The sequence below is a fragment of the Apodemus sylvaticus genome, chromosome 1, assembly GCF_947179515.1.
Source record: "Apodemus sylvaticus chromosome 1, mApoSyl1.1, whole genome shotgun sequence".
NCBI classification, from domain to species: Eukaryota; Metazoa; Chordata; class Mammalia; order Rodentia; family Muridae; genus Apodemus; species Apodemus sylvaticus.
This window is the reverse complement of record NC_067472.1, coordinates 83713211-83739453: the sequence shown is the minus strand read 5'-3', so window position 1 is coordinate 83739453 and position 26243 is coordinate 83713211. Positions and strand designations below refer to the sequence as shown.

The window sequence follows — 26243 nt, the reverse complement described above, 5'->3', positions numbered from 1 at the left end:
GGCATGTATGTGCAGTAAATGTATACACACACACACACACACACACACACTCACACACACACATACACACACACAGTAAAAACAAAATGAGTAAATAAACAAGAGATTCAATATGATCAAAATGCATTGTGTACATAAATAAATTAAAAATACTTAAAAAACAAAAAGTACATGCCATTGTAAGCTAACTGAAATATTCTTTTTGTTTTGTTTTTGTTTTTGTTTGTTTTTTGAGACAGGGTTTCTCTGTGTAGTCCTGGCTGTCCTGGAACTCACTCTGTAGACCAGGCTAGCCTTGAACTCAGAAATCTGCCTGCTTCTGCCTCCCAGAGTGCTGGGATTAAAGGCGTGCGCCACCACTGCCCAGCTTGAAATATTCTTATTGTGTAAATATTGATTCTAGTTGTCTAGCCTTTGTGTGTGTGCTATACATGCACCAGTGCACATGAGGCCAGAGAACAACCTTGGGTGGTATTCCTCAGGCATTCATCTACCTTTTTCTTTTCTTTTCGAGACAGGGTCTTTCACTGGCCTGTATTCTGCCAATTGGGTTAGCATGGTGAAAGAATAGAAAATACAGCCTAACTCCAGCCTTCTAAGGAGCCCCAAACACTTCATATTCCAGAGCCCGTTCTTTGTGCTCTTTGTTAGAAACTAGGTAAAAGATCACATTCCAGAGCCTGCCCTTTGTTTAGAGCTAGCAAAAAGGCCTTGAATAGGTGATCCTGGCTCCATCAGGTAACTGGAAATGGGCTAAGCTTATCTTGCTTCTGTAAACTGCTTACGCCATTACCCCTACCCAAGAGTTCACGCAGCTATAGACATTCAAGAAAATAGGAAACTAATTGGTCCACTGAGCTTGGGCTCTGATAATTTAAACTGATTGGCCTAAAAACTATGAAGTGGTACAAATCGATTGGCTCGCATTTCAAGGGCTCTCCGTGCTAAGAAATGATTGTTTGTGATTCCCCGGCCTTGTTGTAAACTTATAAAAGCTGTTGCAATTCGGCACTTGGGGTCCACAGTCCTCTATCCCTGTGCAGTGTGCGGCTGTGGAACCCAGAATTTTGGAATAAAGAAATCCTCATGTTATTGCATCGAGACTGTTTCTCACGAGTGATTTGGGGGTCGCCTTCCAAGGCATGGGGTGCTGGGGTGCCCTCGGTTTTTGAGGGTCTTACAATGGCAGACCAGTGTGCCCTAGATCTAGCTGTCTTTGCCTTCCTAGTACCAGGATAACAACTGTGTCACTATGCCATTTCCCACTGGTAACTGGAGTCAGGTATATGCAAGCATTTTACTAACTGAGTAATCTCCCCAGCCTGGTAAGTATTTCTCATTTTTGAATATGAACAGACTGGAAAAAAAAATAGAACAAACCAAGCAGAATGTATCAAAATAAATATTTATTAACATTTACTGCTTATGTACAGCTGTAATAGCAAATGTGCAAAGAATGACTTAAAAAAAACCCATTAATCTGAAAGTAAGTATAAACAAATGTCCAGGCAGTAGTATCACCATCAGAATAAAATTAAGTTTGTGGGAAATACATTCAAGTCATCTTGTTAAATGTCATTCAAATATCGCATTCTTTAAAAAAAAAAAAACCAAAACCAAACTATTTGCCTCTTAAAAGCAGCGGTATATAAATATATTTCCATCCTTTTGTCCAGCTAGCAAGTGAGAATCTGTGCCGGACCATTTAACCAAAGACCAACTCTGGTCAGAGACAGGTGGGAGGAGAGCCGTGCAGTGACCCAGAAGCAAATCCCAAATGGCAATAGTCCCAGAAGTCAGGACTGCTGCTGCGATGTGATCTTTCACATCCCCTTCCAGGAACCTGAGACAAAGAAGAGACAATTCAGATCTCACATCAAAGGCTTCTAGAAGGACTCAGAAATGGCTCTGCAGGAAAGGCACTTCACTAAAGACCCATGTTTAATCCCCAGGATCCACACAAAATGGGGAGAAAAGTTTATTTCTGACTACCACACACTTACCATGACACATTCCCATAACAATATATATGTATGTATGTGTGTGTGTGTGTGTGTGTAAAACACTAAATTTAAAGCTTGAAGGAAAAAAAATGCTCCCAAGAATCAGCCAAAACCAAACCCCCAGCCACTGTGAATACCTGTCCGAGAGGCCTGTGGGCCTGGACAGCACAGTGCAGTGGCTGTATCTTACACGGCCCAGAAGAGCTCACAGGCACTACCTCCCTCTCCCTGCTAACCACACTCAGTCTCACCTGAGTGACCTTGCCCTGCTAGTGTTTCTGTCTCTTTCCCTGTCTGTCTGTCTCTGTCTGCCCCTCCTCCCTCCCTCATCATCTCTCTGTAAGACTCTACCTAGCCCTGAATCTTACCATGCCTGGAAACTCACCCAGGCCTGTCACAAGCATCCAAAGTTCATCTGAAGCACAGCAAACACACTCTCCCCCAAATTCCTGAGGATGCCTCATTTTTTGGCAGTCTTTTTTTTTTTTTTTTTTTGGATTTGGTTTTTTTGAGACAGGGTTTTTCTATATAGCCCTGGCTGTCCTGGAACTCACTTTGTAGACCAGGCTGGCCTCGAACTCAGAAATCCACCTGCCTCTGCCTCCCAGAGTGCTGGGATTACAGGCGTGCGCCACCACCGCCCGGCTCATTTTTTGGTAGTTGTAGGAATCCCTAGAACCCACAGCATAACTCCACGCTACATTCTACCATTGAACTTTATCCCCAGTCTTTTCTTTTTTCTCAAAAAAAAAAAAAAGGACACTGACTTATTTATTGTCTATGTATTTATTTGTGTGTATTTGACCTATGGAACCCACATGGTGAAAGGAGAGAACTGGTTCCCACAAGTTGTTCTCAGACTTCCACACCCACTTAAAAAATGTAAAAAATAACCAAAAAGCAAAGGCTCTGTAGTCTGTGCCTGGGCTTAAATTCTTTTTTTTTTTAAATTTAATTTAATTTATTTTTATTTATTTATTTATTTATTTTTTTTTTTTTTGGAGACAGGGTTTCTCTGTGTAGCCCTGGCTGTCCTGGAACTCACTGTAGACCAGGCTGGTGGGAAATCCGCCTGCCTCTGCCTTCTAAGGGCTGGGATTAAAGGCATGGCTGGGTTTAAATTCTAAAGATAACTAAGTGTTGTGTGGCCCTGAGCAAATTAGCCTTATCAATAGATGAGGATAGTAAGACTTTTATTTCATGGCCCTATTGTGAAGATGAGCAAGAGGCACATTAAAAACCTTGGGGGTGTGGGCGTTGAGAGGTGGTCAGCAGTTAAGAGCACTGCTTGGGCTGCTCTTCCAGAGGAATATGGTTTGATTCCCAACACCCACACGGCAGCTCACAACCATCCCAACTCCAGTTCCAGGGAAATCTTGACATCTTCGAGCCTCTAACTGGACCTTGGGCTACTTTGTGGGGTCTCTCCTTCTTCCGCCCTTCACCAATCCTCTTCTTCCCTTTCACCCCCCTAACACTAGGTAGGAGATAGAGGGGAAAGGAAAAGAAAGGGTGATGTTATCATTAGACTACTTCCTGCTCACTAGGGGCACTGAGTACCTTGAGGCAAGTTTGATCTTCACAGTTAGGGTATCTAATTTCTTTTCAGCTCTTCATACCTGACTACTTGACAAACTGCAACCAACAGCATCCAACCAAGCAGCCCCTTCTTTCAGGGCTCTAGCATTTCTATATCCTCTGACAAGTACCCAGAATTCCAAACATCACACACTTATGGAAACTATATGCAGCTGGAAAAACCACGCCTCTGCTAGAGCATGAAGCAAATCATAGTCAGCTCCTGCAAAGCAGCCCCATAGCACTATACCTGGGATTAAAATGAAAACATATGCTTATAATATTTCTGTATTTTTTTTTAAAGAACCCAAAATTCCAGAATTCTCACTATGCTTTATATTGAAGAGACCTTTCATTTTAAAAGTTCATTTTAAAGGTCTTTAGTCTTTTTAAAACATATATTTAGTTTTAACTATATGTAAGTGTCTGTGTGTAGGTATGTGTGTGTGTGACTGCTGGTGTCCACAGAGGCCAGAAACATCCTTTGGAGCTGTCATGCAGTTGAGCTGTCTGACATGGTCCTCCGCAGCAGTAGCCAGGCACTGATTACTAGTGACCCATCTCTTTATATATTCAGAATCTGTTTTATCCTTGAAGAAAATGTTTTTAGGGTGCTGAAGAGACAGTTCAGTAACTGCTCTTGCAGAGGGCCTGAGTTCAGTCTCCAGCCCCCGAATCAGGTGGCTCACACTGCCTATTAGCTCCAGCTCTGGGGATCCAACACCTCTGGCCTTCCCAGTCACCTGCACTCTTTTTTTAAAAAGATTTATTTATTTAGTTTATGCATGAGTACACCTCCATTGCTCTCTTCAGAAACACCAGAAAAGGGCATCAGACCCCCATTACAGATGATTGTGAGCCACTATGTGGTTGCTGGGAATTGAACTCAGGACCTCTGGAAGCAGTCGGTGCTTTTAACCTCTGAGTCATCTCTCCAGCCCAGTCACCTGAACTCTTATACACATACTTTACATACACAAGTAATTAAAAACAATAAAAAAGTTTAAAGAAAATATTTTAAGTCAGGTGGTGGTGGCTTTAATCCAAGCACTGGGAGGCAGAGGCAAGAATCTCTTGAGTTCCAGGATACCCAAGGCTACTCAGAGAAATCCTGTTGAAAAACAAACAAACAAACAAACAAACCAACAACAAAATACAATGTTTTCTATTAAAAAAAAAAAAACTCTACCCGTGAGCAACCTCTGTAGCACAATAGCCTTCAGCATCTCATGTTTTCTATAGATTTTAGTGCCACAGAAGTACCCAGCATATCGACTTAAAATTACCGCACCCTTGAATAGCAGTCACACACTTACCTCCCAGCCTCCCCCTGGGGAAGGGAGCACAGCAGAACACCCACACTCCGAGCTGTCTTAGGGTTAATCACCAGCAACTGAAACACGGGGCTTCCAAAGGCCTGGCTCTCTTTGGCACAAGGATAACTCAGAACAACAAACAGGAGCCCCTGTTGCAGGAGAGAAATAACCACCCTGACCATTAAGAGTATGTTGGTAGTGGTGACAAAACTAACGCAGAAGGGACGATCGATAGACTCTTCACCATGCAGGCTATAACCACCACCTTCCCTTCACCCACACAGCGGCAGCTGAGGTAATCGCCACACCAAGCTTCTGGACCCTCACCAGTCCTGATGATCATGAATCTAGCAGACCCCTCAGGGTCCTATACTTTAGCTATAGCTTGTGCCATCCACTGGGAAAAGGCTGGTGCAGGACGGATGTCATAGAGACGAGTACAAGGAGTCCTCAGATTGGAAGTACTCATTTATAAACTAAATCTCAGAATTCCCATAAAGTGACAAAAAGGAACCATCTGTGGTTTGTATGGAAAAATCCACGTAAGACTTCTCCCTGCTTTGATGGGGTCAGTGAGTAGGAGTAATTAGTATATACCAAATATGCTAATTACTTAAATGGAAACAAACAAACAGGTACATTCTAGATACAGATTCACCTTCCTAACAGATTATAAAAGCTAGGCTCAGGATTTGGTGGTGGTTGAGCTGAGTTCTAGACCAATCAGGGCTATATCGTGATTTTTTTCCCCTTTTCTTTGTTAAGTAGTTAGGTGTCAAGTTTGATAACAGGGATAATATTTTTAGGATGAAATTCATAGTTTGGAAGTGGGTCTTTAAATCATACAGGCATAAAATGTGACAGGCAATCACCCTGCACTAACACTTACTTTTATTTATACACCTCAAAAAAGAACAAGCAGGCCAGGAAAGCAGCGCAGTCAATAGCGTGCCCAACTGGCAGAGATGCCAGCACGGGAGAGGGAGAGGTGGAAGCAGGGGTCCTAAGTCCCAGGCTATCTTACTCAGTACATAGACAGTTTCAGGCCGGTCTGGGCTGCAGCAGAACCTTCCTCAAAACAAAAGGAAGCAAAGCCAAGCAAAGTCAAAAAAGCACACTGCAATCAGTGCTGAAGAAAAGACAACAGGAGGGCATGCTGACTGCCTCCGTTACTGCTCCCACTGGGGAGACCACCGGGCAACACAAATAAACACCACGTAGCCTCGGGTCACTACTCACCATCTCAGAATAGGCTCTGTGACAGACGGACGCTTGGTAAGAGTCATCAATGTGCACCTTTTTCAGGAGTTGGCCAGTTTTTAAATTCCTTAGACATCAAAATAAGTGAGAAAATTACATTCTTCTAGTAAAAGACTTTCACGCAGTCTTTTCCTTTAAGATAGGGTGTCACTTACTATGTAGCCTAAGCTAGCCCCTGACTTGTGTTCCTCCAGCCACAGCCTCTCGTGCTGGCGTGGCAGGCCTGCACCGCCATGCCTGCTTCACATATAAAGTTCTTAATTTGTTACCAACTATTTTGGGAGGTAACAACACAAAATCACTAAGGGACAGAACACTTACTTCATTTTATTTATTTATTTATTCATTCATTCATTCATTCATTTATTTATATGAGTACACAGTAGTCGTCTTCAGACGTACCAGAAGAGGGCATCGGACCCCATTACAGATGGTTGTGAGCCACCATGTGGTTTCTGGGATTTGAACTCAGGACCTCTGGAAGAACAGTCAGTGCTCTTAACCGCTGAGACATCTCTCCAGCCCAGCACTGTACTTTTGTTTAGCCACACTTCATACTCTACTTCTTGTTTGAGAAAAGGTCTTACTGGGTGACCTGAGCTAGTCTATCTAGAACTCCTTATGTAGACCAAGCTGGCCTCACACTCACAGAGATCAACCTGCCTCTACCTCCTGAGTGCTAAGATAAAGCATGCACATCACAATGCCTAGGATCTTATACACCCTTATTAAAAGTGTAATGGCAGTTTAATTTTGTCAAAAATTGAACTTGATAGTATAGCCTTGGGTGGACTCTGCTATACCACTGTGGATAACCTCTTCACACTCTACTCAATATTTTCCACCATCTCTCTGTGCTGGGAATGAAGCCAGCTACAAGTTATATCACTCACTACGATGATTTGCCTCTCCAACAGCCACCTAAATCTCTTAACTTACACACTCACATATGCTTGCCTGCTGACTTACTGAATATTTATTTTGTAGCAGTATGGATGTTTTGCCTGCACGTGTATTTGTACACTATGTCTGTGGCTGGTGCCTATGGAAGGCAGAAGACACTAGATCCCTTGGAATTAGAGTTACAGATGGTTGTGAGCCACCATGTTGTGGGAATTGAACTCAGGACCTTTGGAAGAGAGGTCGGTGTTCTTAACCGTTGAGCTAGCCCCTGACTCTGTATCATAGAAACAGTTCTAAGATGTTTTTTCACTTATCTAGGTTCACTTTCTTGGCAAGACAAGGACAAAGCTTCTAACAGTGGAAAAGAGAAAACCATGGTCATGTGGTTCTGCATTCTCTTTCTCTGAGGCAGGTCTTTCCACATCTTCATCTGTGGATCCATCAGCCTCCTCCCCTCAGCTTCCTGTAATTCCTGTTATGGGATTACAGGTATACACTACCATACCCTGCCCATGCCCAGCACACCTAACCTTCACAACTATGAAACAGAAGCATACTCACATACAAAGCCACAGCTTACCAGATCACAATGCTGTTCACAGTGGTAGTGCCAAGCAGAGCTTCCTGCGTCCCTTGGACTTCAGCAAAAGTCAGTACAGTCTCATCAGGAGGCATCAAAAGCTGTTCATCTTTGCTGCTGTATTTAAAACAGTACTGAACATCACTTTGAACCAACACAGTTTCTAAGTAGTTCTTCTATACATTGCTAGACTATGCACAAAACAGCACTAAATGAGAGCTGCTCTTCCAGAGGTCGTCCCGAGTTCAGTTCCCAGCAGCCATCTACAATGTCATCTGATGCCCTCTTCTGGCATGTAGGTATACATGCAGATGGAACACTCATATACATGAACTTTTTAATTTTATTAAATTATTTTATTTACTTTAAATAAATTTTTAAGAAATCAACAATACCAGAAAAGTTTTAACTAGAAGACTTACCTTCTAAATTTTCTACAATAAATACTTTTTAATCTCATCTTCTTGAACACATTACAATCACCTCAAATTCACTCTAGCCAATGTTAAGCTCGCCAACATTCTGTTTGAATCTATTCTTTCCCATTCCTACCTCAATGTCTGAACTACCAATCAATGCGGTGACCAACCCTGAGCAGACATCGTCTCCTTCCTCTGCAGCCCTTCCATCAGCAGGCCTATTGACTCACTTCTCACACATCTGTCTTCTTTCTCTCTTCACCAACACTTCTCTGGCAATTGTTTGATTAGTGCCAGGGTCATCTTGCTGTCCAAGCTGGCCCAGTACTCACTGTGTAGCCCAGGCTGACTCCCTCCCAATGCTCTCAGCTTCTGCAGGTGTACCACCACATGCAGCTCATTTCCTTAATTTAAGGAACCACTGGACTCTTGCCCAGATTGCCATGTTGCTTCAGGGCTAATTATGACAACTACGATCCCTCCCCTCTGGTATGTGGAGGACAAAACAGAGGAGAGAAAACAGACTGAGATATAACAGGGTCTAATCTCCAGGACTAAAATGAAACAAACTGGAAATGGAAAGGAATGACAAAAGGAGAAAACGTTTTAGATCAGGCTGACCCTGAAGGACCTGAGAAGTGACTATTAAACAAGCACACAGGTCTAGACATGAGAAACAGCTCAGAGCTAGAAATGCATATTTGCAGGTTGCTAGCATCTAGACGGGCAAGAAATCAATGGACAACACAGAACAGGGTACTTCTAATATTCAAGAAACACACAGCAATTCTAAACAAAGCCAAAGGGAGAACCAAGTATGTGTACTGAGCATCTCCTCTCCATTGGCCTCCCTGGCTTATTGCCAGATGGCATTAAGGCCATGCTTGCTACCACCCCTATAGCAGAGAAAATCACGTTGCTGGGTACCCACTTTCCCTGAAGCCTGAGATAAAATGCCTTTTACAGAACAGTGAAGACAATCAATCAATGCTTTTCTTACCTTCCATCTTCAGCAAATGACATGATTTGTATTTGTTGATTGCAAAAGTTCCCAGTGCTACTAACTAGTCTCCTCTTTGTCAGGCCAAGCACAGCTTTTATATCTCCAGATTTCAGGAGGACTTGCTTTTCACTTTCATCACCCGAGGAACACAGCAATGCCCTACACCAAACACAAATTTGAGAAATCGGGAGTAAGCAGTTGGCAATAAGGTACTAAGTATACATTTTAAACAGCAACTGCAGTCGTAGATGTCAGTCTATGCATGGTTTCTTCATTTCTTAAGGATTTTATTTTTTATGTGTGTAAGTGCTGGCATACATGTGGATGTGGGTCCTGGTACCTGAAGCCTAAAAGGCTGAGCCGCTCTTGAAGCTGGAACTCCAGTGTCTGAAGGGCAGCTGGACTGTTAGACGGGTGCTGTGTTCTCAATTGCTGAGCCATCTCCAGCCACTAGATGTTTTTTCGAGACAAGGTCTCACTATGTAGCTCTGGTAGGCTTTTAAGTTGCTATGTAGATCTCAAACTCAGAGATCTGCATGTCTCTGTCTCCTAAGCTCTGGAATTAAATGCTTGTGCTATCTCAGCTAGATTAAATTTTTGAAACAGAGATTCATGAAACCCAGGCTAGCCTAACAATTCTCCTTCAGTGTGCCACCATGCCTGTATCAAAATTCAAATTCTTCTATGATTAAAATAAATTACTTTTGTTTTCAATTACACTGTGTGCCTGTGTGTGGGCATGTGTACCTGAGAGTAGTGTCCATAGAAGCCAGAAGATGATGTCAGATCCCTTTAAGCTAGAGTTACAAGTGGATGTTAAGCTGCCCTGGAAGGGAACTGAAAACTGAACTTGGGTCCTCCTGTAAGAGCAGTGTGCACTCTTAACTGCTAAGCCATCTTTCCAGACCCTGAGATTTTATTTTTATTTTTTATGTGTATGTGTATATGCCTGCATGAGTTTATATATTCAACACACATACAGGAGCCCACAGAGGACAGAAGATGGTCATGTCTTTGAACTCCGTGTGTATCCTCCCTGAGGGTAGTAAGCACTATTAACTATTGAGCTATCTCTCAAACCCTTTTGGTGTTTTCATTTTTTTGAGTGAGGGTCTTATACAGCTAAGGGCAATGCTGACCTTTAACTCTTATTCCTCCTGCTTCAGCCTCCGAAATTCTAGGATTATAGTATGTCACCATGATTGGCCCTAAATTAATGTTTTTTTTTCAGAAAAGATTTACTTATTTTATTTCCTAGTTATGTCTTAAGTGTATATGTGTACAATACGTGTAGGTGCCTGGAGAGGCCAGAAGATGTGTGGTGGTTTGTATAAGCTAGGCCTCGGGAGTAGCACTATTAGAAGGTGTGGCCCTGTTGGAGTAGGTGTGTCACTGTGGGTGTGGGCTTTAGGACCCTCATTCTAGAAATCAGTATTCTGCTAGCAGCCTTTAGATGAAGAGGTAGAACTCTCAGCTCCTCCTGCACCATACCCGCCATGCTCCTGCCTTGAGGATAATGGACTGAACCTCGGACCCTGTAAGCCAGCTCTAATTAAATGGTGTCCCTATAAGAGTTGCCTTGGTCATGGTGTCTGTTCACAGCAGTAAAACCCTAACTAAGACAGGGTATGAGATTCCCTAGAACTGGAGTTGAAAGTAATTGTGTGCCACCTAATGTAGGTGCTGGGAACCCAACCCAGATCCTCTTTAAAAGCAGCAATAGCCTTAAACACTGAACAATCTTTCCAGACTAGAAACTCAGATTCTTTTAAGATGTCCTGCTTTTAATACTGAAGTATGAGTTATAATGTGTACTGAAAATAACTGAAAAGAACAAAGATGGTGGAGTGCCAGGGCAAGAGAGATATCACATGTGGAGTTCTCAGAAACTGCATACCTGATTTCTCTGATTTCCAAACTTCCCAAAGCTACACATATAAGATTGTAAACATCAGGCACTGGAACTATTTGTAATACTGGAACCTACATAAAAGAAAACTACATTCAGTAACATAGTTTTATGAATATTTCAGAAAAAAATTATCACTTTTTTATGTTATTGCTAGCCTTTTTACTTTTTATTTTGTGACAGGGTCATATTAAGTTGTGTAGGTTGGCCCTGAACCTGTGATCTTCCTGTCTCAACCTCCTAAGCAGCTGAGATTACAGGTCTGCTGAGCCTGCTAATCACATTCTCTTGAATTCTTTTTTTTTTTTTTTTTTTTTTTTTTTGGTTTTTTCGAGATAGGGTTTCTCTGTATAGCCCTGGCTGTCCTGGAACTCACTCTGTAGACCAGGCTGGCCTCAACCTCAGAAATCTGCCTGCCTCTGCCTCCTAGAGTGCTGGGATTACAGGCATGCGCCACCACGCCTGGCTTGAATTCTTATGGTATCAGGACTATGTGAGAAATGTAAAGATTCAGAAAAATCTCCTGCCCCTCATACAACCTTTTGGTGCTTTGGTTTGGTTTCCGGTTTTTCTTTTTGAGATAGTGTCTCACTACATATTGCTGACTGACCTGAACTCGATATGTACCTCACTGTCTGCCTCTGCTTCCCAAGGGCAGGAAGCCTACGACTGCTTGCAACTCCAGCTCCAGGGGATCCAAAATGCTCTTCTGTGGGCATCTGCACTCATATGCATATACTCTCCCCAACATACATATGTATACTGAGGGTAAATCTTTATTTAAAAATGTGTCAAAAATCTGGGAAGCTTGCCCAATAAGCAAAGTGCTTGCCTTCTAAGTGTGAGATTAGAATCTGACCCCCAGAATCCAATGTAAAATAGCCAGGTGATAGCAGAGCCTTGTAGCCCTAGCTGTGGGGAGGCAGAGATAGGTAGTCTCTAAAGCTCAATGGCTACTCCGCTTAGACTGCTTAGTGGGTTCTAAGCTAATAAGAGACCCTGTCTCAAAATCAAGACAGACAGCTCCTAGAATCGACATGTGATGTACACATGTGCTGTCATCTGGTCCCCACAACACATGTACTCAAACCTGAATATATAGATTCACCGCCTGCACACATAACATTTATACATATACATAAAAAAAGGAAGGAGGGCTGGGCGTTGGTGGCTCACACCTTTAATCCCAGCACATGGGTGGCAGAGGCAGGTGGATTTCTGAATTTGAGGCCAGCCTGGTCTATAGAGTGAGTTCCAGGACAGCCAGGACTACACAGAGAAACCCTGTCTCGAAAAACCAAAAATAAAAAGAAGGAAGGTAGGAGGGAGGGAAAAAGAAAGAAAAGCTCATTTATGTGTAGGGGTAGAAATGAAGTTCAATGGCAGATCACCAGGTCAGCATGAGTAAGGCCCTCAGGAAAAAATGAGAGGAAATTTTATTAGTCACTAAGCAGAGAGATGTTCACTGTGAGCTGTGTGCAAAGCGCAATGCTCAAAGCTGTGAGCTGGGGGGGGGGGGGGAAGGGGCCGGCGAGTATAAACACATATGAAGGGTATACAGAAAGCCCAGGCAGGTGGTGTGTGCCTACAGTCCCAGCACTTGACAGAGAAAGGCAGGCAGGTCCGGAGTTCAGGGTAGGCCTCAGTACAGGGGGAGTGTGAGGCCACCTGGGCTACACGAGACCTTTCTCAATACTGTCCTCTTATCAGAGAAACATAAATGTTTACGTTACTCTCCCCAAAGAAACATAAATGTTTAGGTGGATTCGAAAATCTTAACAGGGTCTGGGAAGATGCTTCAGCAGGTAAAAAGACTTGTCATACAGGCCTAGAGACCTGAGTTTAACCCCTGACACCCACAATGAAAGGAGAGAATGATTCCTGAACACTATGCTCAGTCTCCCACACTCATGCACACACCCACACTCACATATCATACACAAACACACACTAATGAAAAAAGACAATATATGTAAAATAGAGCTGGGCAGTGGTGGCGCATGTCTTTGATCCCAGCACTTGGAAGGCAGAGGCAGGCAGATTTCTGAGTTCAAGGCCAGCCCAATCTACAGAGTGAGTTCTAGGGCTACAAAGAAACCCTGTCTCAAAAAACTGAAGAAAAAAAAAAGAGGAAAATAGTGTTTTGGTAAAGAAGAAATATGACTATCAGCAGTTTAGATATCAGAATAGACAAGTAATGCAAGTTTCCCAATAGAATAGCTATAAAACTCCACCTACATGCAAGCACGGTGAAGCAAACAAAGCAATGTGGTCACACTGGAGTCTAGATGGTGAGCATGTGGGCTCAATGTAAACTTTAAGTCTGAGACTTTCATTCATAATAAATGTTGGAACATGAATTTGCAATGAGTAGTCACAGATCTCTGTTAAGTTGTTCATTCACATCACAAATGACAAAGATCACCTTTCAGCCCTGAGGCATGGACATACCTCTGTGAAGTGCCAGGTATGAACTTTCTCCCACTGCAAAGAATTCAAGGGTTTCCAAAGAGAAACTACATCTTCACAAGCAGTTATGATACATGGCTCCTTAGTCCCAGCTCTTTCCCACCACATGGCGCTCACATCCACAGAGCAGGAACTGGACGGATTCTGACCCAAAAGGAGAAATTATGTTAAAGTTTCTGCTTAATGAAAAGAGTAAGTACCAGAGGTAATGAGTTACAGCGATGAGAAGAAATACCAGTGACATAAAATGAAAGTTCTATGCAGGCCATAAGAAAGATCTGTATACATTTTATGTCATACACACACACACACACACACACACACACACACACACACACAGAAAAACCTACCCCCAAACCATCTCAGATTTGACATAAAAATGTCTGAACTCCAGAACTAAATAAGAGGTTTTAGATGACGTAATTCTAGAATGGAATATATTCTGATTTACACACACACACACACACACACACACACACACACACACAGCCCACAAGAACTGACCTATTTGAAAATTAAAGATCCTGGTGAACAACTCATCAATTAAAGAAAGAATAAAGTTGAGGGCTGGAGAGATGGCTTAGTGGTTAAGAGCACTGACTGCTCTTCCAGAGGTCCTGAGTTTAATTCCCAGCAACCACATGGTGGCTCACAACCATCTGTAGTGGGGTCTGGTATACTCTTCTAGTGTGTCCGAAGAAAGCAATGGTGCTGTCCTCATGTATAAAATAAATAAGTCTTTAAAAAATAAAATAAACTTGAAAAAAAAAGGTCTCAGCAGCCTTGGCTGGTCTAGAACTTGAAAGGTAGATCAGGCTGACTTCCCAAATGCTGGGATTACAGGTGTGCACCCCCACTTCAATAAGCCTCCTAACCCCCCCCTTTCTTTTTTCATTTTTCCGAGTCAGGTTTTCTCTGTGTAGGCCCAGCTATCCTGGAACTCATTCTGTAGACTAGGCTGGCCTTGGAGTCACAGAGATCCGCCCGTCTCTATCACCCAAGTGAGGGGATTAAAGCCGTACACCCCTCCACCCCCCAGCAAATATGCTGTTTTTATTAGAACAAGGAGAGTACTGTGGGTCAAAACCCACAAAGCATGGCCAAGCAGCATTCATCATAACATAAAATGGAGAGCATACAGCCCAAGGAGTTACTAAAAACACAAACCAATAAAAGCAATGCATGTCTGCACCAGAAAAAAGAGGCAAGAGGATCCTGAGTTTAAGTTTGAAGCTAGCTGCTTCAAAACAAACATGAACAAACATGACAAAGGCAAGAGGACCGGGGGTGTGGCTCATTTGGTAGAATACTCACCTATCACATACAAGCCCTGAGTTTAATTTCCTGCACCCAATAATCTAGTCATGACAGAACATACTGTAATCCCAGTACACCCACCATATGGAAGGCCACAGTCAGCTAAATCAAGAGAACAGGGCCAGTCTGGTATCCATGAGACCTTGCCTCAAATAAATTAAGTTAAAAAACATAGGAAAATAGAAAGACTTAATTTAACTGCATATATACTGACAGACAAAACACTGAACCATTAACACACTAACTTGAAAGTGTGAACAAAATGATAAATTCCATCTGAATATAAGGTATTAAAGTCATCCCAAGTGGAGGACACAAGTCCATAGACCACAGAATCAACAAAGCAGAGTCCATAGGGGCTCACAGGGACTCAAGTGACAGTCACAGATTCTGTATGGCTGGGCTAGATCCTCTGTATACATGTTATGGTGGTTAGCTTGGTGTACTTGTGGAACTCTGAACAGTGGGAGTGGAGGGCTACCTCAGATTGTTCTGTCTGCTCTTGGGGCCCTTTACCTCCCACTGGGTTGCCTCATCCAGCCTTGTGCCTAGTCTTACTGCAACTTGTCAAGCCATGTTCAGTTGATAAGCCTGGAGACCTGATCTTTTCTAAAGGGAAACAGAGGAGGGGATCTGGGGGAGAAGGGAGTCTGGGAGGAATAGAGGGGAAACTGTGGCCAAGACATAATGTATAAGAGAAGAATAAAATAAATACATAAATAAGATTGACCCCAGAACAGCTTGGACACAGAGCATAGGCACCATTCCTACATATCTGCTACAGAAAAGGAACCTGGAGCTCAGAGGCTAATCTGTGAGTAACGTGCAGCAACACTTCTGTGTGTTTGGAGGTTTCCTCTGAACCACTAGTTTTCAACTGGGAAAGACTCCAAAGCCTCACCTCTATTCCATGAATACTCAGTAATGTTTGAAAACTTTTTTAGATGTGGTAGTTAAACATTTACCAAATCAAAACCCAGAACTAAGATTTTCCTTTTCTTGAGAAAAGTTTACTATGTAGCCCAATTTGACCTTGAAACTGACAGGCAGCCTAATCTGGCCTCACACTCATGGTCCACTTGCCTCCTGAGCACTGACCTTGCAAATGTGTGCCATCACACACGACCAATTTTCTTATAAATCACAAGACATTCTTGAAGAATATCACATCATTTAGTGGCAGAGGCATGCATGACTCCTGTCTTACTCTCCCCTACTGTAAAAATATCTGATTTAAATAAATTAGTTTATTTAAATGAACTTAAGTTCACTAAAAAAAAATTAAGCCAGATGTGGTAGAACTTGGCTTTAATCCCAGTACAGTACTTGGGAGGCAGAGACAAGCAGATCTCTGAGTTCAAAGCCAGCCTATTCCGAGACTGCCTCAAAAAAAAAAAAAAAAAAAAAAAAAAAAAAAAAAAAGGAGTTGTTCTTGACAATAAGTTCATATATAAATTTCAAATAGATAATTCAAAGCATAACTATAACTAAATACTGTGAAAAGAATTAAAATTTGCTTTTCTGCACTTGTTTCTCAATATATTTAATAATATTAAGCCAAATGAAACAGCTCTATCCTCCCCAACTCATTTAATATTTCACATGTAATGTACAAGGAACAGGGTAACAGGACATTTTGCTGACCTTTAACTCTGAAACCAACTGTAGATTGCCTGGGTTTAAGCTGTCACAAGCAGGGAGATCTGCAGTTTCAGTCTGTGGAAACAGAAGTCACACTGTGAACTTGTGTCATGAGATGCTTGCCTTTCTCACTCACTCAGCAAAGCTACCTCAGATACCTCAATAGCACAAAGGCAAATGCAACTATTTCCCTTCGAGCAAAGAGTAACCCTCCTTGTATTTTTAAAATACATAATGTAGGGTGCTGGAGAGGTGGCTCAGCAGTTAGGAGCACTGGTTGCTCTTCCAGAGGACCCAAGTTTATTCCCAGCATCTGCACGGCAGCTCACAACTGTCTGTAAGTCCAGTCCAGGGGCTCTGATATCTCACACAGACATACATATAGGCAAAACACCAATGCATATAAAATAAAAACAAGAAAAATTATTAAAAATACATAATTTAATTGTCCTTAATTTTCCTAGCATGAGCTTAACATTTACAGTGAAGACATTTCAAACAAACATAGCCCAACTCTTTACACAGAGAGGCCGATGAGGAGAGCATCATGCTGTCCATGCCAGTGAGGCCATTTCATCCTTTCAGAGGAAATTTCACAAAGGAAACAGCTGTACCTGCTCAGTGGGACGTTCATGTAACTCGAGGCATGCATCTCCACAAAGCTGATTTTCTCTGAAAGGGAATGACTCAACAGGTAGAGGTGTTGCTTGGGGACCAGAGTCACTGTCACATGCAGGTTGTCTTCGCCTACCTGACACCTGCAGCTTGGTATCTGGTTTTGGTGAGCAGGCTGAAGTGTTGCACTGTTTACTGTTATTAACAAGACTGTTTGTATCTCCCAAGAGAGAAGGCTGAGATGTAGAGCAAGGCTGTGTAGCTTCAGTAGACATATTCTCACCAGCTGCTTGGGAGCCAAGAGCTGGAGTCATGCCTAAGATGGGGAAAGTGGGCGAACACAGGGAGGGAGCAGGCCGGCCACTGTCAACAGGCGCAGCAGTGTCTGTAGGAGTGAAGAGCACTATAGATGAAGAAAGGCCCTTGCCCCCTGGCTGCCTTCTCAGGGCTGGCCGTGGCTGGCATGCTTCTCCTGGGGGAACAGTGAGCTCCTGGTCCAGGCCCACCGCCTCCGAATCTACTTGCAGTCCTTCCAGAGCAGCATGGTCTCCTTCTCTAGGAAGTCTCTCACCACAGTTTTTTGAGTCAGGAGACTCAATCAGTTTCTCTGAGTAGGACTTCAATTTTTCAAGTTTAAGAAGCCCAAAGTCTTCATCAGGTAATTCAAAGTCTGTGATAGTGAGAAAAGACAGGTTGCCTTAAAGTTAGAATTTAATTCTCATGGTGCTGTGAAAGTATTATCATTACTCTGAAATAATAAAATGTCATTACTTTGGAGTATACATGTATGCTCTCACATGTGTGTGATCACATGCTCTCTACCTTACATTTTTAGGACAGGGTCTCTCACTGAGGTTGGAGCTCACTGATTCAGCTTGACTTGTTGGTCAGCAAGCTGTTCAGCCACAGAAAGGAATGAAGCACCGACATGTTCTACAGCATGGACACAATGATTGGTGAAAGCAAACAGATGGAAAATGCAAAGGTCACACGTGACATAATTCCACTTACATGAAGTGACGGGAACGCTAGCTCTCCCCCACATACCATGCAGTAGACTGGTAGCTGTATATGGACTGGGAATGAACAGAGTAAATAGGAAACAGGTGCTTAACACCCGTGGGCTTCCCTGGGGCATGCCGCTGGGTAACTCAGGAACTCAGTAAATGACACTGGACTGCTCACTTAACAAAAACAGTTAAGTACCTGCATCCACATGCACAAGACATATACATATACTCAGTTGAAAATTAAGTAAATCTAAGGAGCAAAATAAAGAAAAGAACATGTACTGCTCTTACAGAAGACCACATTTTGGTTCACAGAATGCACATGGAAGAAGCAGTTCACAACTGCCTGTAACTCTCGCTCCTGGGGATTTGTTATCCTCTTCTGGTCCCTTCAGGTTCCAGTCATATGAACAAATCCACACACATGCACATAAATAAATATGAAAACATATACCACATCCCTTTTCTGACCTCTTAAGCACTATGCTGGATGTGGTAACCCAAGTCTTGAATTTGAGATTAAAGAGGCAGACATGCACACCCTTTAGTATCTGCAATCAGGAGGAAGAGCTAGGGAATTTTATGAGTTCCAGGACAGCCTGGTCCACATATCAGGATAGCCAAGAGCTACATAGAAGTACTGTCTCAAATTAAAAAACAAACACATACACAAAAGAAGGGGGGGGGAAGAGGAGGAGGAAGAAGAGGAGGAGGAGGAAGAAGAGGAAGAAGAAGAGGAGGTGGGGAGGAGGAGGAGAAAACCTTAAACAAACTAAAACCAGAAAGCACCAAAATCTTTGGCCTGTTTTTATTGTTATTAAAATAGTTTAGTTGCGCCGGGTGGTGGCGCATGCCTGTAATCCCAGCACTTGGGAGGCAGAGGCAGGCGGATTTCTGAGTTCGAAGCCAGCCTGGTCTACAGAGTGAGTTCCAGGACAGCCAGGGCTACACAGAGAAACAGAGTGAGTTCCAGGACAGCAAGAACTACACAGAGAAACCCTGTCTCGAAAAACCAAAAAACCAAAAACGAAAAAAAAAAAAAATCTATTGTATTAACACCAAGTTTACATATAAATAATAAACTTGATAATGGGAACAGAAAGGGTTTTCCATGGCAGGGGACTAGGGAGATGGCATCAGTTTAGAGCACTAAAGTATCTACATAGAGACTCATAGCCTTCTGCACTCTAATCTCAGGAATCTGATACTTCTTCTGGCCACCACTAGCATTGCACGCATGTGGTACACAGGCACACAGACAGGCAAAAACACTATGTACATAAAGAAAATAAATCACAACAGACCATTTCAAAGAATAAAACAAGCCGTCTAACTAGGCAATGTAGGCCAGTACTCAGAAGGCTAAAACAGAAGGATCTTGAGTTCAAAACCAGTCCGGTCTAGATAGTGAGACCCTGTATCCAAACAAAAAGTTTCCAGATTATTGGTGTATTAATTTTTCATCTTTCCTTTCTTCCTTCTTTCTGAGACAGTCTCATTATATAACCCTGGATGGTCTAGAACTCAGAAACCTGCCTCTACCTCAGCTGTGATTAATGGTATGCAATACTATACCTTGCCTTCTGCTTAAGTTTCTGTATTGCTGGTTAAGATAAGGAAGAGTCATGCTTCCTAGTCTTAATTTTTGGTTGTGAGCCTTTAACAGCTTAGCCATCTCTCTAGCCCATGCTTCCTATTCTTAATGAATCATAGCTCATAAAGAATATGCCCAATGGCATGCAACAGCTTGCTGCCTATTTACGCACTAAGTTTTATGAGAGCACGGTAAGTTACATTTTGTCTGTGGCTCCTGCTGCACCACAACTAAGCAGGTGAAAAAAATGACAAGCAAAATATTCACTACCTATATTTGCAGGCATTTGTTCATTCTATACTTAAAACCAAAGTGATCCAATTGTTCTGTTAACAGGTATGACTAACTAATGAGAAAATGAGTAAAAAGCTTATTAAATCCTTGCTTGATGGCTCTCTTATCCCGCTCCCTTGTCTCTCTCTTTTCTCCCTATCTCCCATTTCTCTCTTCCACGTGGTCATGGCCATCATCTATCTTCTCTCTTTTCTTCTCTTTCTCCTTTTCTCATTCTACTCTTTTAATAACAAAACATAAAACTAAAAAAAAAAAATTCTTGCTTGATGTTCCAAAATCTTATATTCCACAGACAAGTTATATTATAAATAAAAGTTCTCAGACTTTCTACTATATGACAGTTTTTTTCTGTAGTTTTACCTACTACATATTCCATTTTACTATGGCACCTATAGGGTACTATGGAGAATGTACCACTTATCTTAGATTCCACCCATGGATGAGACTGGGCTGTGCCTGACTGGGTATTAGTTTAAGGAAGCACCCAATGTATTCCCCTTGCTATGTATAAGTTTTTCAAGCATACCACTGACCTCTGGTGCCACACTGTACCCTCCCTCTGCCTTACCTTCCTCAATTGAAGATGAAGATAATCATTGCCTTGAATAGGGCAGTGATGACTCGGTAACTCAATATTATACAGCATTTACAAGTATTAGGTACACAGTGATGATAAGCTCTCAAATCAAGTATCATCAAACACAATCTGACTTGCCTTCCGCTCTTACCATGAATAATCACTTCTCTGTTCTGACACTTATGCTTGGTGAATTTGCCCTTGGACCTGTTAACAGCCAGTGTAGCACAAGGAGGGAAAAGCAGTCGACAGTGACCCAGTGTGGAGGTGCGTTTCCCTGATTTCCGTTTCCCTCTGTGTCCTCTACCAGATGGCTGTGTAATGGCCTCCCTAGATGGGTTGTCAGCAGGTCCTGGAGGAGAGCCAACCTTGGCTGGTGAGAGAATTTTCTGAGAGAGGTTTCCTGAGCTTGACTGTCCTGTGCTCGTATCCAACATGCTACTGTCACTGTGGTCAGTTTCCTCACTGGAGAGGACTATGTCCTTAGTTGCTTTGTTTTTCTTTTTAAGCTTCTTGACACCCAAATGACTTTGAATCACAGCTTCCAGAGCTATTTTCCTCTGACAATCTGACATACGACGGGTTGTTCTAACATAGTATTCTGCAGGAAACAGAAGGCCTTCAAGCATTGTACAAGAATGTATTTGACTTTCTGTGGAAGGAGGGGAGACTGCTGCCGGGCTGAGGTTCTTAGATGAACCAAGAATTTCATCTTCCTGAAGATTCTCCTTTCTCCCATCAACAATGTTACCAGGAGATTTTAAAGATTTAGAGTTTTGGGTAGTATTTGCTGCCAAGTGACTATGAGTGAGATCATTTACAGAACCCAAATTAGGACTTCCTGGCAGCTGACCACCAGCATCCACAGTTTTATATACTACTGAGTTATCTGTAAATACAGTCATTTTTTTGTCTTGTGCCACAAGGTTTATGGATGAAGCCAGGTCCTGAGTAGTAATTTTGCAGCCACTGTTAGGCGGTGTATGTTCAAGATGCTGACTATGATTGGTGTCTGACACAGTACATGAAGGAACTACAGTCTCCACAGAGACATTATTTCCTCTCACAGGTCTATCAATACCCCTTTCTGATTTGCCAGATGGTGGAAATAATGCATCGTCTCCATCGATTCCTGTAACAAGGGCTGAAGGGTCAGGAGTTTGAGATTTCAGCCTTAAAAGGTGAGTCTTTTCACTTATTGGGGCCCTAGGATTCTTGCTACCAATTGTTTCCTGTCTTTTTCGGTGCTTGCCAGGGAGCACAAGAGAATTAGTGTCAAAGACATCTTCCTTCTCCTGTGAAACAGATGATTTTTCCCCCAGCTTCTTTGTTGTTCCTGGAAGTGTATTCTGCCCTCTCTTACCATCAGGGCTGGTGGTGCTATGCAAAAATTGTCCTTGGATGTCACCTGCTCCTGGTGGTTCAATATCAAGTATCTGAGAGATGTTTTCTCCGGTCTCCTCATCGAGATGGTTGCTTTGTAACAAGTCACAAGGAAAGCCTTTATTTATAGGTTCTGAGGGGGAAAGTATATATATACATATGAGACTCAATTAAGTCCACTCCCAGGTAGTCACAAGAGAACCAAAACCAGACAAACACAGAAACATATACATAGGCATTCATGAGGCATATTTAGAGCCAAAGAGTGGCCCTGAGCCTGAGGTAGAAGGCCTGCCACGAGTTTGAGACCAGTCTGGGAAACATTGTTAAGTACTAACCTACTTATGGCTCTGGTAAAACATCACATTAAAAAAAAAACCATAACTAAAAATAAACTTAAAAATAACTACAGATTAAAAACTCATTTTTCCAATTACAACACTGAATACAGTTCTGAAAATTTGAGGAGGAAAAAAGCAATTAAATTGGCAATGCAACTGAAGGCACTGGGTATTGCTTGACTTATGTTATTTAAGAAGTCTACTGCTTCTTTTCCATGGACTGTGAAATAAAAATAACATTAGCCAATTGGGGAGTGAATACAAAGCAAGTGTACATGAACGGCTAATTTACCAGAGCGGCTTAGCTGTGGGGAGAGGTCCTGCGGAAGCACACGATCTTCTATTGCTTTCTTAACCTTCTCAGCTCTTTTGGCACGCTAGAGAAAACAAAAGCAGTCCAAGAAATCAATTTTCCTTAAAGCTTTAGTACCATCAAGAACCTTTCTTCCCATTAATTGTGGTGGTGCACACCTGTAACCCTAGCACCCTGAAGGCTAAGGCAGGATTGTGGGTTTATTTAGTTTTATTATGTTTTATTTATTGTGTATGTGTGTGGTACACACATGAATACTCCCATGCCTTAGCACTCCTTAGTAGATAGCAGAAGACAACTTTCCTTACACCATGTTACTCCTGGGCATTGAGGTCACTTTGTCAAGCTTGACTGCAGGTGACATTACCCTCTGACCCATCTTGTTGGCTGCCGGTTTATGGTTTAAGTCAAAGTGGACTACATAGTGAGGCCCTGTTTCAAAAGCAAAACCAGACCAACAAAACCTTTTAAAGAGTTTGTGCAACACCTTAATTTAACCAACTATGATTCACTCACCTGAAGGCGAGCAAGTGTCTTGCTGTATTCCTTTTTCAAAAATGCTAGTTTTTCCTTCAACTGGAAGAAAAACATTAACAATTTTGAGCAATGGAAAGGTGAGATCAGGGGGAATGGATCTAGTGCCTAGTAGGCTGAGACTGCATATGGTGCTCAGCGTGCAGAGCTCAGTAGCATCCCTCAGCAAGGTCAGTACAGGGAAGGCAGGCAGCCTTCCCATTCAAACCTTTTCTCAGTTCCTACAAAGCACCAAGCTCTCTCATGACCTTTCCATGATGGTTTTCTGTCACATGGAGCAATTCCTACGGATTAATTCCTCAAGCCTCAGTTTGCAGGACTACTTCCCTAGGATAGACTTCTAGGTTCTTGCTCAAACCCATTTAGACACTCTTCCATTCTTCTGTGCTATCCTCAAAATTTACTGCCCCACACACTATGCTATCCATTTTCTCCTGTATCTTCCCATCACTTTGAGAAGCAGGGAGGGGCTATGACCATAGTCAATCAACCAATAAACGTTATTTATTAATGGCCCAGGAATTTGCAGTAATAACCAACACACCCCGACAGTGACAGCACTGGGTGCTTAAGGTATAGGGTAGTTAAGGCAGTTCACTTGCACTGAGGAATGTAGATAACATTCAAGAGCACAGATAAGATCTGTTGTAGTAATAAGTACCTAGATTAATCTATGTGATATAAGTAACTGGCTTCCTGCAGGGAGTATAGTCATGGAGGCATTTCTGAGGGCTACCACTTGCACCTAGATCTAAAGGAAGGAACTAGTCTTGTGGAAACAGCACATGTGTAATTATTCTAGGCACCACAAGGAGGAAAGCTCCAAGGTGCAGCTCCATGTAGCTCCTACAGCTGAAGAATACATGGAGGAAAGTCAGTGAGAGGTATGGGCTGTTGCCGCTGTGTTCCCAGCCAGGCACAGGGCAGGCATCTCTGCAAAGCTTTTGCAAATAAGTTCATTTAGGCTATGCCAAATTACTAGTCCCTGAAAGTTTAGATTCTCTTTGTCTCCTTAGCTTCTGTGGTGGAAATGTTCTCTCAGCAGCAAAGCCAACCCTTGTCTTTCCACCCTTTAGGAACCCTGTATTCACCGTTTAGACAACTGTTGGTTTTCTATCTTCAATATATTCCTTTTAAAACAATACAAAAGGGTGCTAGAGATGTATCTGCTTGGTAGAGTGCTCAACTAGCATGAGCCTTGATCCTCAGCACGGAATAAACCCAGTTCTTTAGTGAACTCCTGTAACACCGGCACTTGGGAGGTAGAACAAAAAAGCTACAAAGAAAGTTACTATTGGGTCCTTCTTTCCTTTCTGCTGGGTGCCCACTCCTTGTTGTTGAAATGGGCAAGTTCATGAAACCCAGGAAAGTGGTGCTAGTCCTAGATAGATGAAGAACATTGACGATGGCACCTCAGACTCCCCTTACAGCCATGCCCTGGTGGCTGGAAGTGACCACTATCCCCAAAAAGTGACAGCTGCTATGGGCAAGAAGAAAACTGCCAAGAGATCCAAGATCAAGTCCTTTGTGAAAGTTTATGACTACAACCACCTCATGCCCACAGGGTACTTACTATGGATATCCCCTTGGACAAAACTGTTGCCAACCAGGATGTGTTCAGAGACCCAGCTCTGAAACGCAAAGGCCAGGCAGGAGCAGAAGGCCAATGTTTGAGGAGTGATACAAGCCAGGAAAGAACAAATGGTTTTACCAGAAGCTTCCCTTTTTAGGTATATTTTTGTTTTGGTCATTAAAAATTAAGATAAAAGTCACTAACAACTTAAGCTCTTCTTAAACACTGTCCCCACCTCAGTTCCCAGAGCACTTTGGAGACTCCGACCCTTCTGCATACATCACCCCATGCATTCTCAGACAAATAATAAAAATGGATGATACTTTCATACTGTGCTTCAGTTGGCCCTAGGAACTTTTGTGACTCAATTAGCACGCACAATAATGCTATCAAATAGATTCTATTATATAATCACTGGTTCCTCCAGGACAATGCCATTTATGACTGCTCCATTTAACCCCCCCAGGGGGTTTCATATCATATATTTACATTTTGATCCATAATAGTAGCAAATTGCAGTTATGAAGTAGCAACGAAATTATGGTCATGGGTCATCACAACATGAGGAACTGTAGGTCACTGCATTAGGAAGGCCTAGAGTTTGTGTTCTTAACCTGTTATCTTGTTCTCAATCTTATCAGTGAATGGGAGTTATCTTGTTTATTTGTAAATGACTTACCACCCTTTGAAGGTAAGGCTGGATAGGAGGACAAACTAACAAGAATTCTAATTTTGCACAGCGAGCACAAGAACATACAAGCAACATTTAAGTTTTGCAGAATATACTGAGCCCAAAAGAAATGAGAGCTCTTCGAAACTAAATTTGCATACACACACACACACACCACCTATTCATTATATGTAATATTTATATTTTTTCTTCCCTTCGTCCTGTTCCAACGTGGCTCTTAAACATGGAAAAACTCAGCTGCAGAACCAACCAGAGTATACATTATAAACATCCTCTTCTCCACTGTAAATCTATCTTGGAGGTCAAGTCCTAACATACAAACACGAAAATGTAAGTACAAGACTGTTGAAAAGATTTATGTGAGGGGTCAGGGGTGGAGTGGGAGAGAAAGGGGCCTCTAGGTTTACCTATATGTAAAGTTTTACATCTAATATTTATGCAGTGTCACTAAAAGTTGGGTTTGGCTGATTTGCATTTTAAGCTTCACAATGAGAGCAGCGCGCTCGTCTAAATGACTTCTCGTGGGGTGGGAAGGACGGAGGATACTGCCTCGGATACAGGAACTAGGTTTGAAAACCCAGGTTAAAACGCTGGGTCACCCTTCCCGCAGCCCGGGCACCTTTTCCTTCTCCGCACAGCTGAGGGGCTTCCCGGAAAGCTCTTCCATCGGGATGGAAGCCGAACGCAAGGAGCAGCCGTCGCCAGCCTCGGGCCTGTGGTCACGGGGACCCAACCAGGGCTTCCTGGGGCCAGGAGGAATCCCAGGAAAGAACGGGGAGCTAGTTTACCCTCACTATGTGACTGGGCGAGGCACACAGGTCCCGCGCGCTACCCGCTCAAGCCAATTAAAACCGCTGTTCTCTCTGCGCACGCGCAGCTGGAGACCGCCGAGTGATCGAGCAGGGCTGACTAGAAGAGAG

The 26243-nt window shown here is 42.7% G+C and overlaps 1 protein-coding gene and 1 pseudogene across 1 annotated transcript; one reads left to right on the top strand and one right to left on the bottom strand.

Moving 5' to 3' along the window:
* Positions 1-1389: 1389 nt before the first annotated feature.
* Positions 1390-26221, bottom strand: Palb2 (partner and localizer of BRCA2). Its single transcript, XM_052199847.1, has 13 exons — positions 25943-26221; positions 23042-23101; positions 22505-22589; positions 20640-22004; positions 17013-17683; positions 16402-16473; positions 13423-13584; positions 10960-11045; positions 9060-9221; positions 7641-7757; positions 6137-6224; positions 4898-5046; positions 1390-1843 (listed from the first exon to the last, which is right to left on the bottom strand). The coding sequence occupies exons 1-13, from the start codon at positions 25988-25990 to the stop codon at positions 1633-1635; spliced, it is 3276 nt and encodes a 1091-aa protein (XP_052055807.1). The 5' UTR covers positions 25991-26221; the 3' UTR covers positions 1390-1632.
* On the top strand, positions 24402-24854 carry LOC127684568 (60S ribosomal protein L27-like; annotated as a pseudogene).
* Positions 26222-26243: the final 22 nt, after the last annotated feature.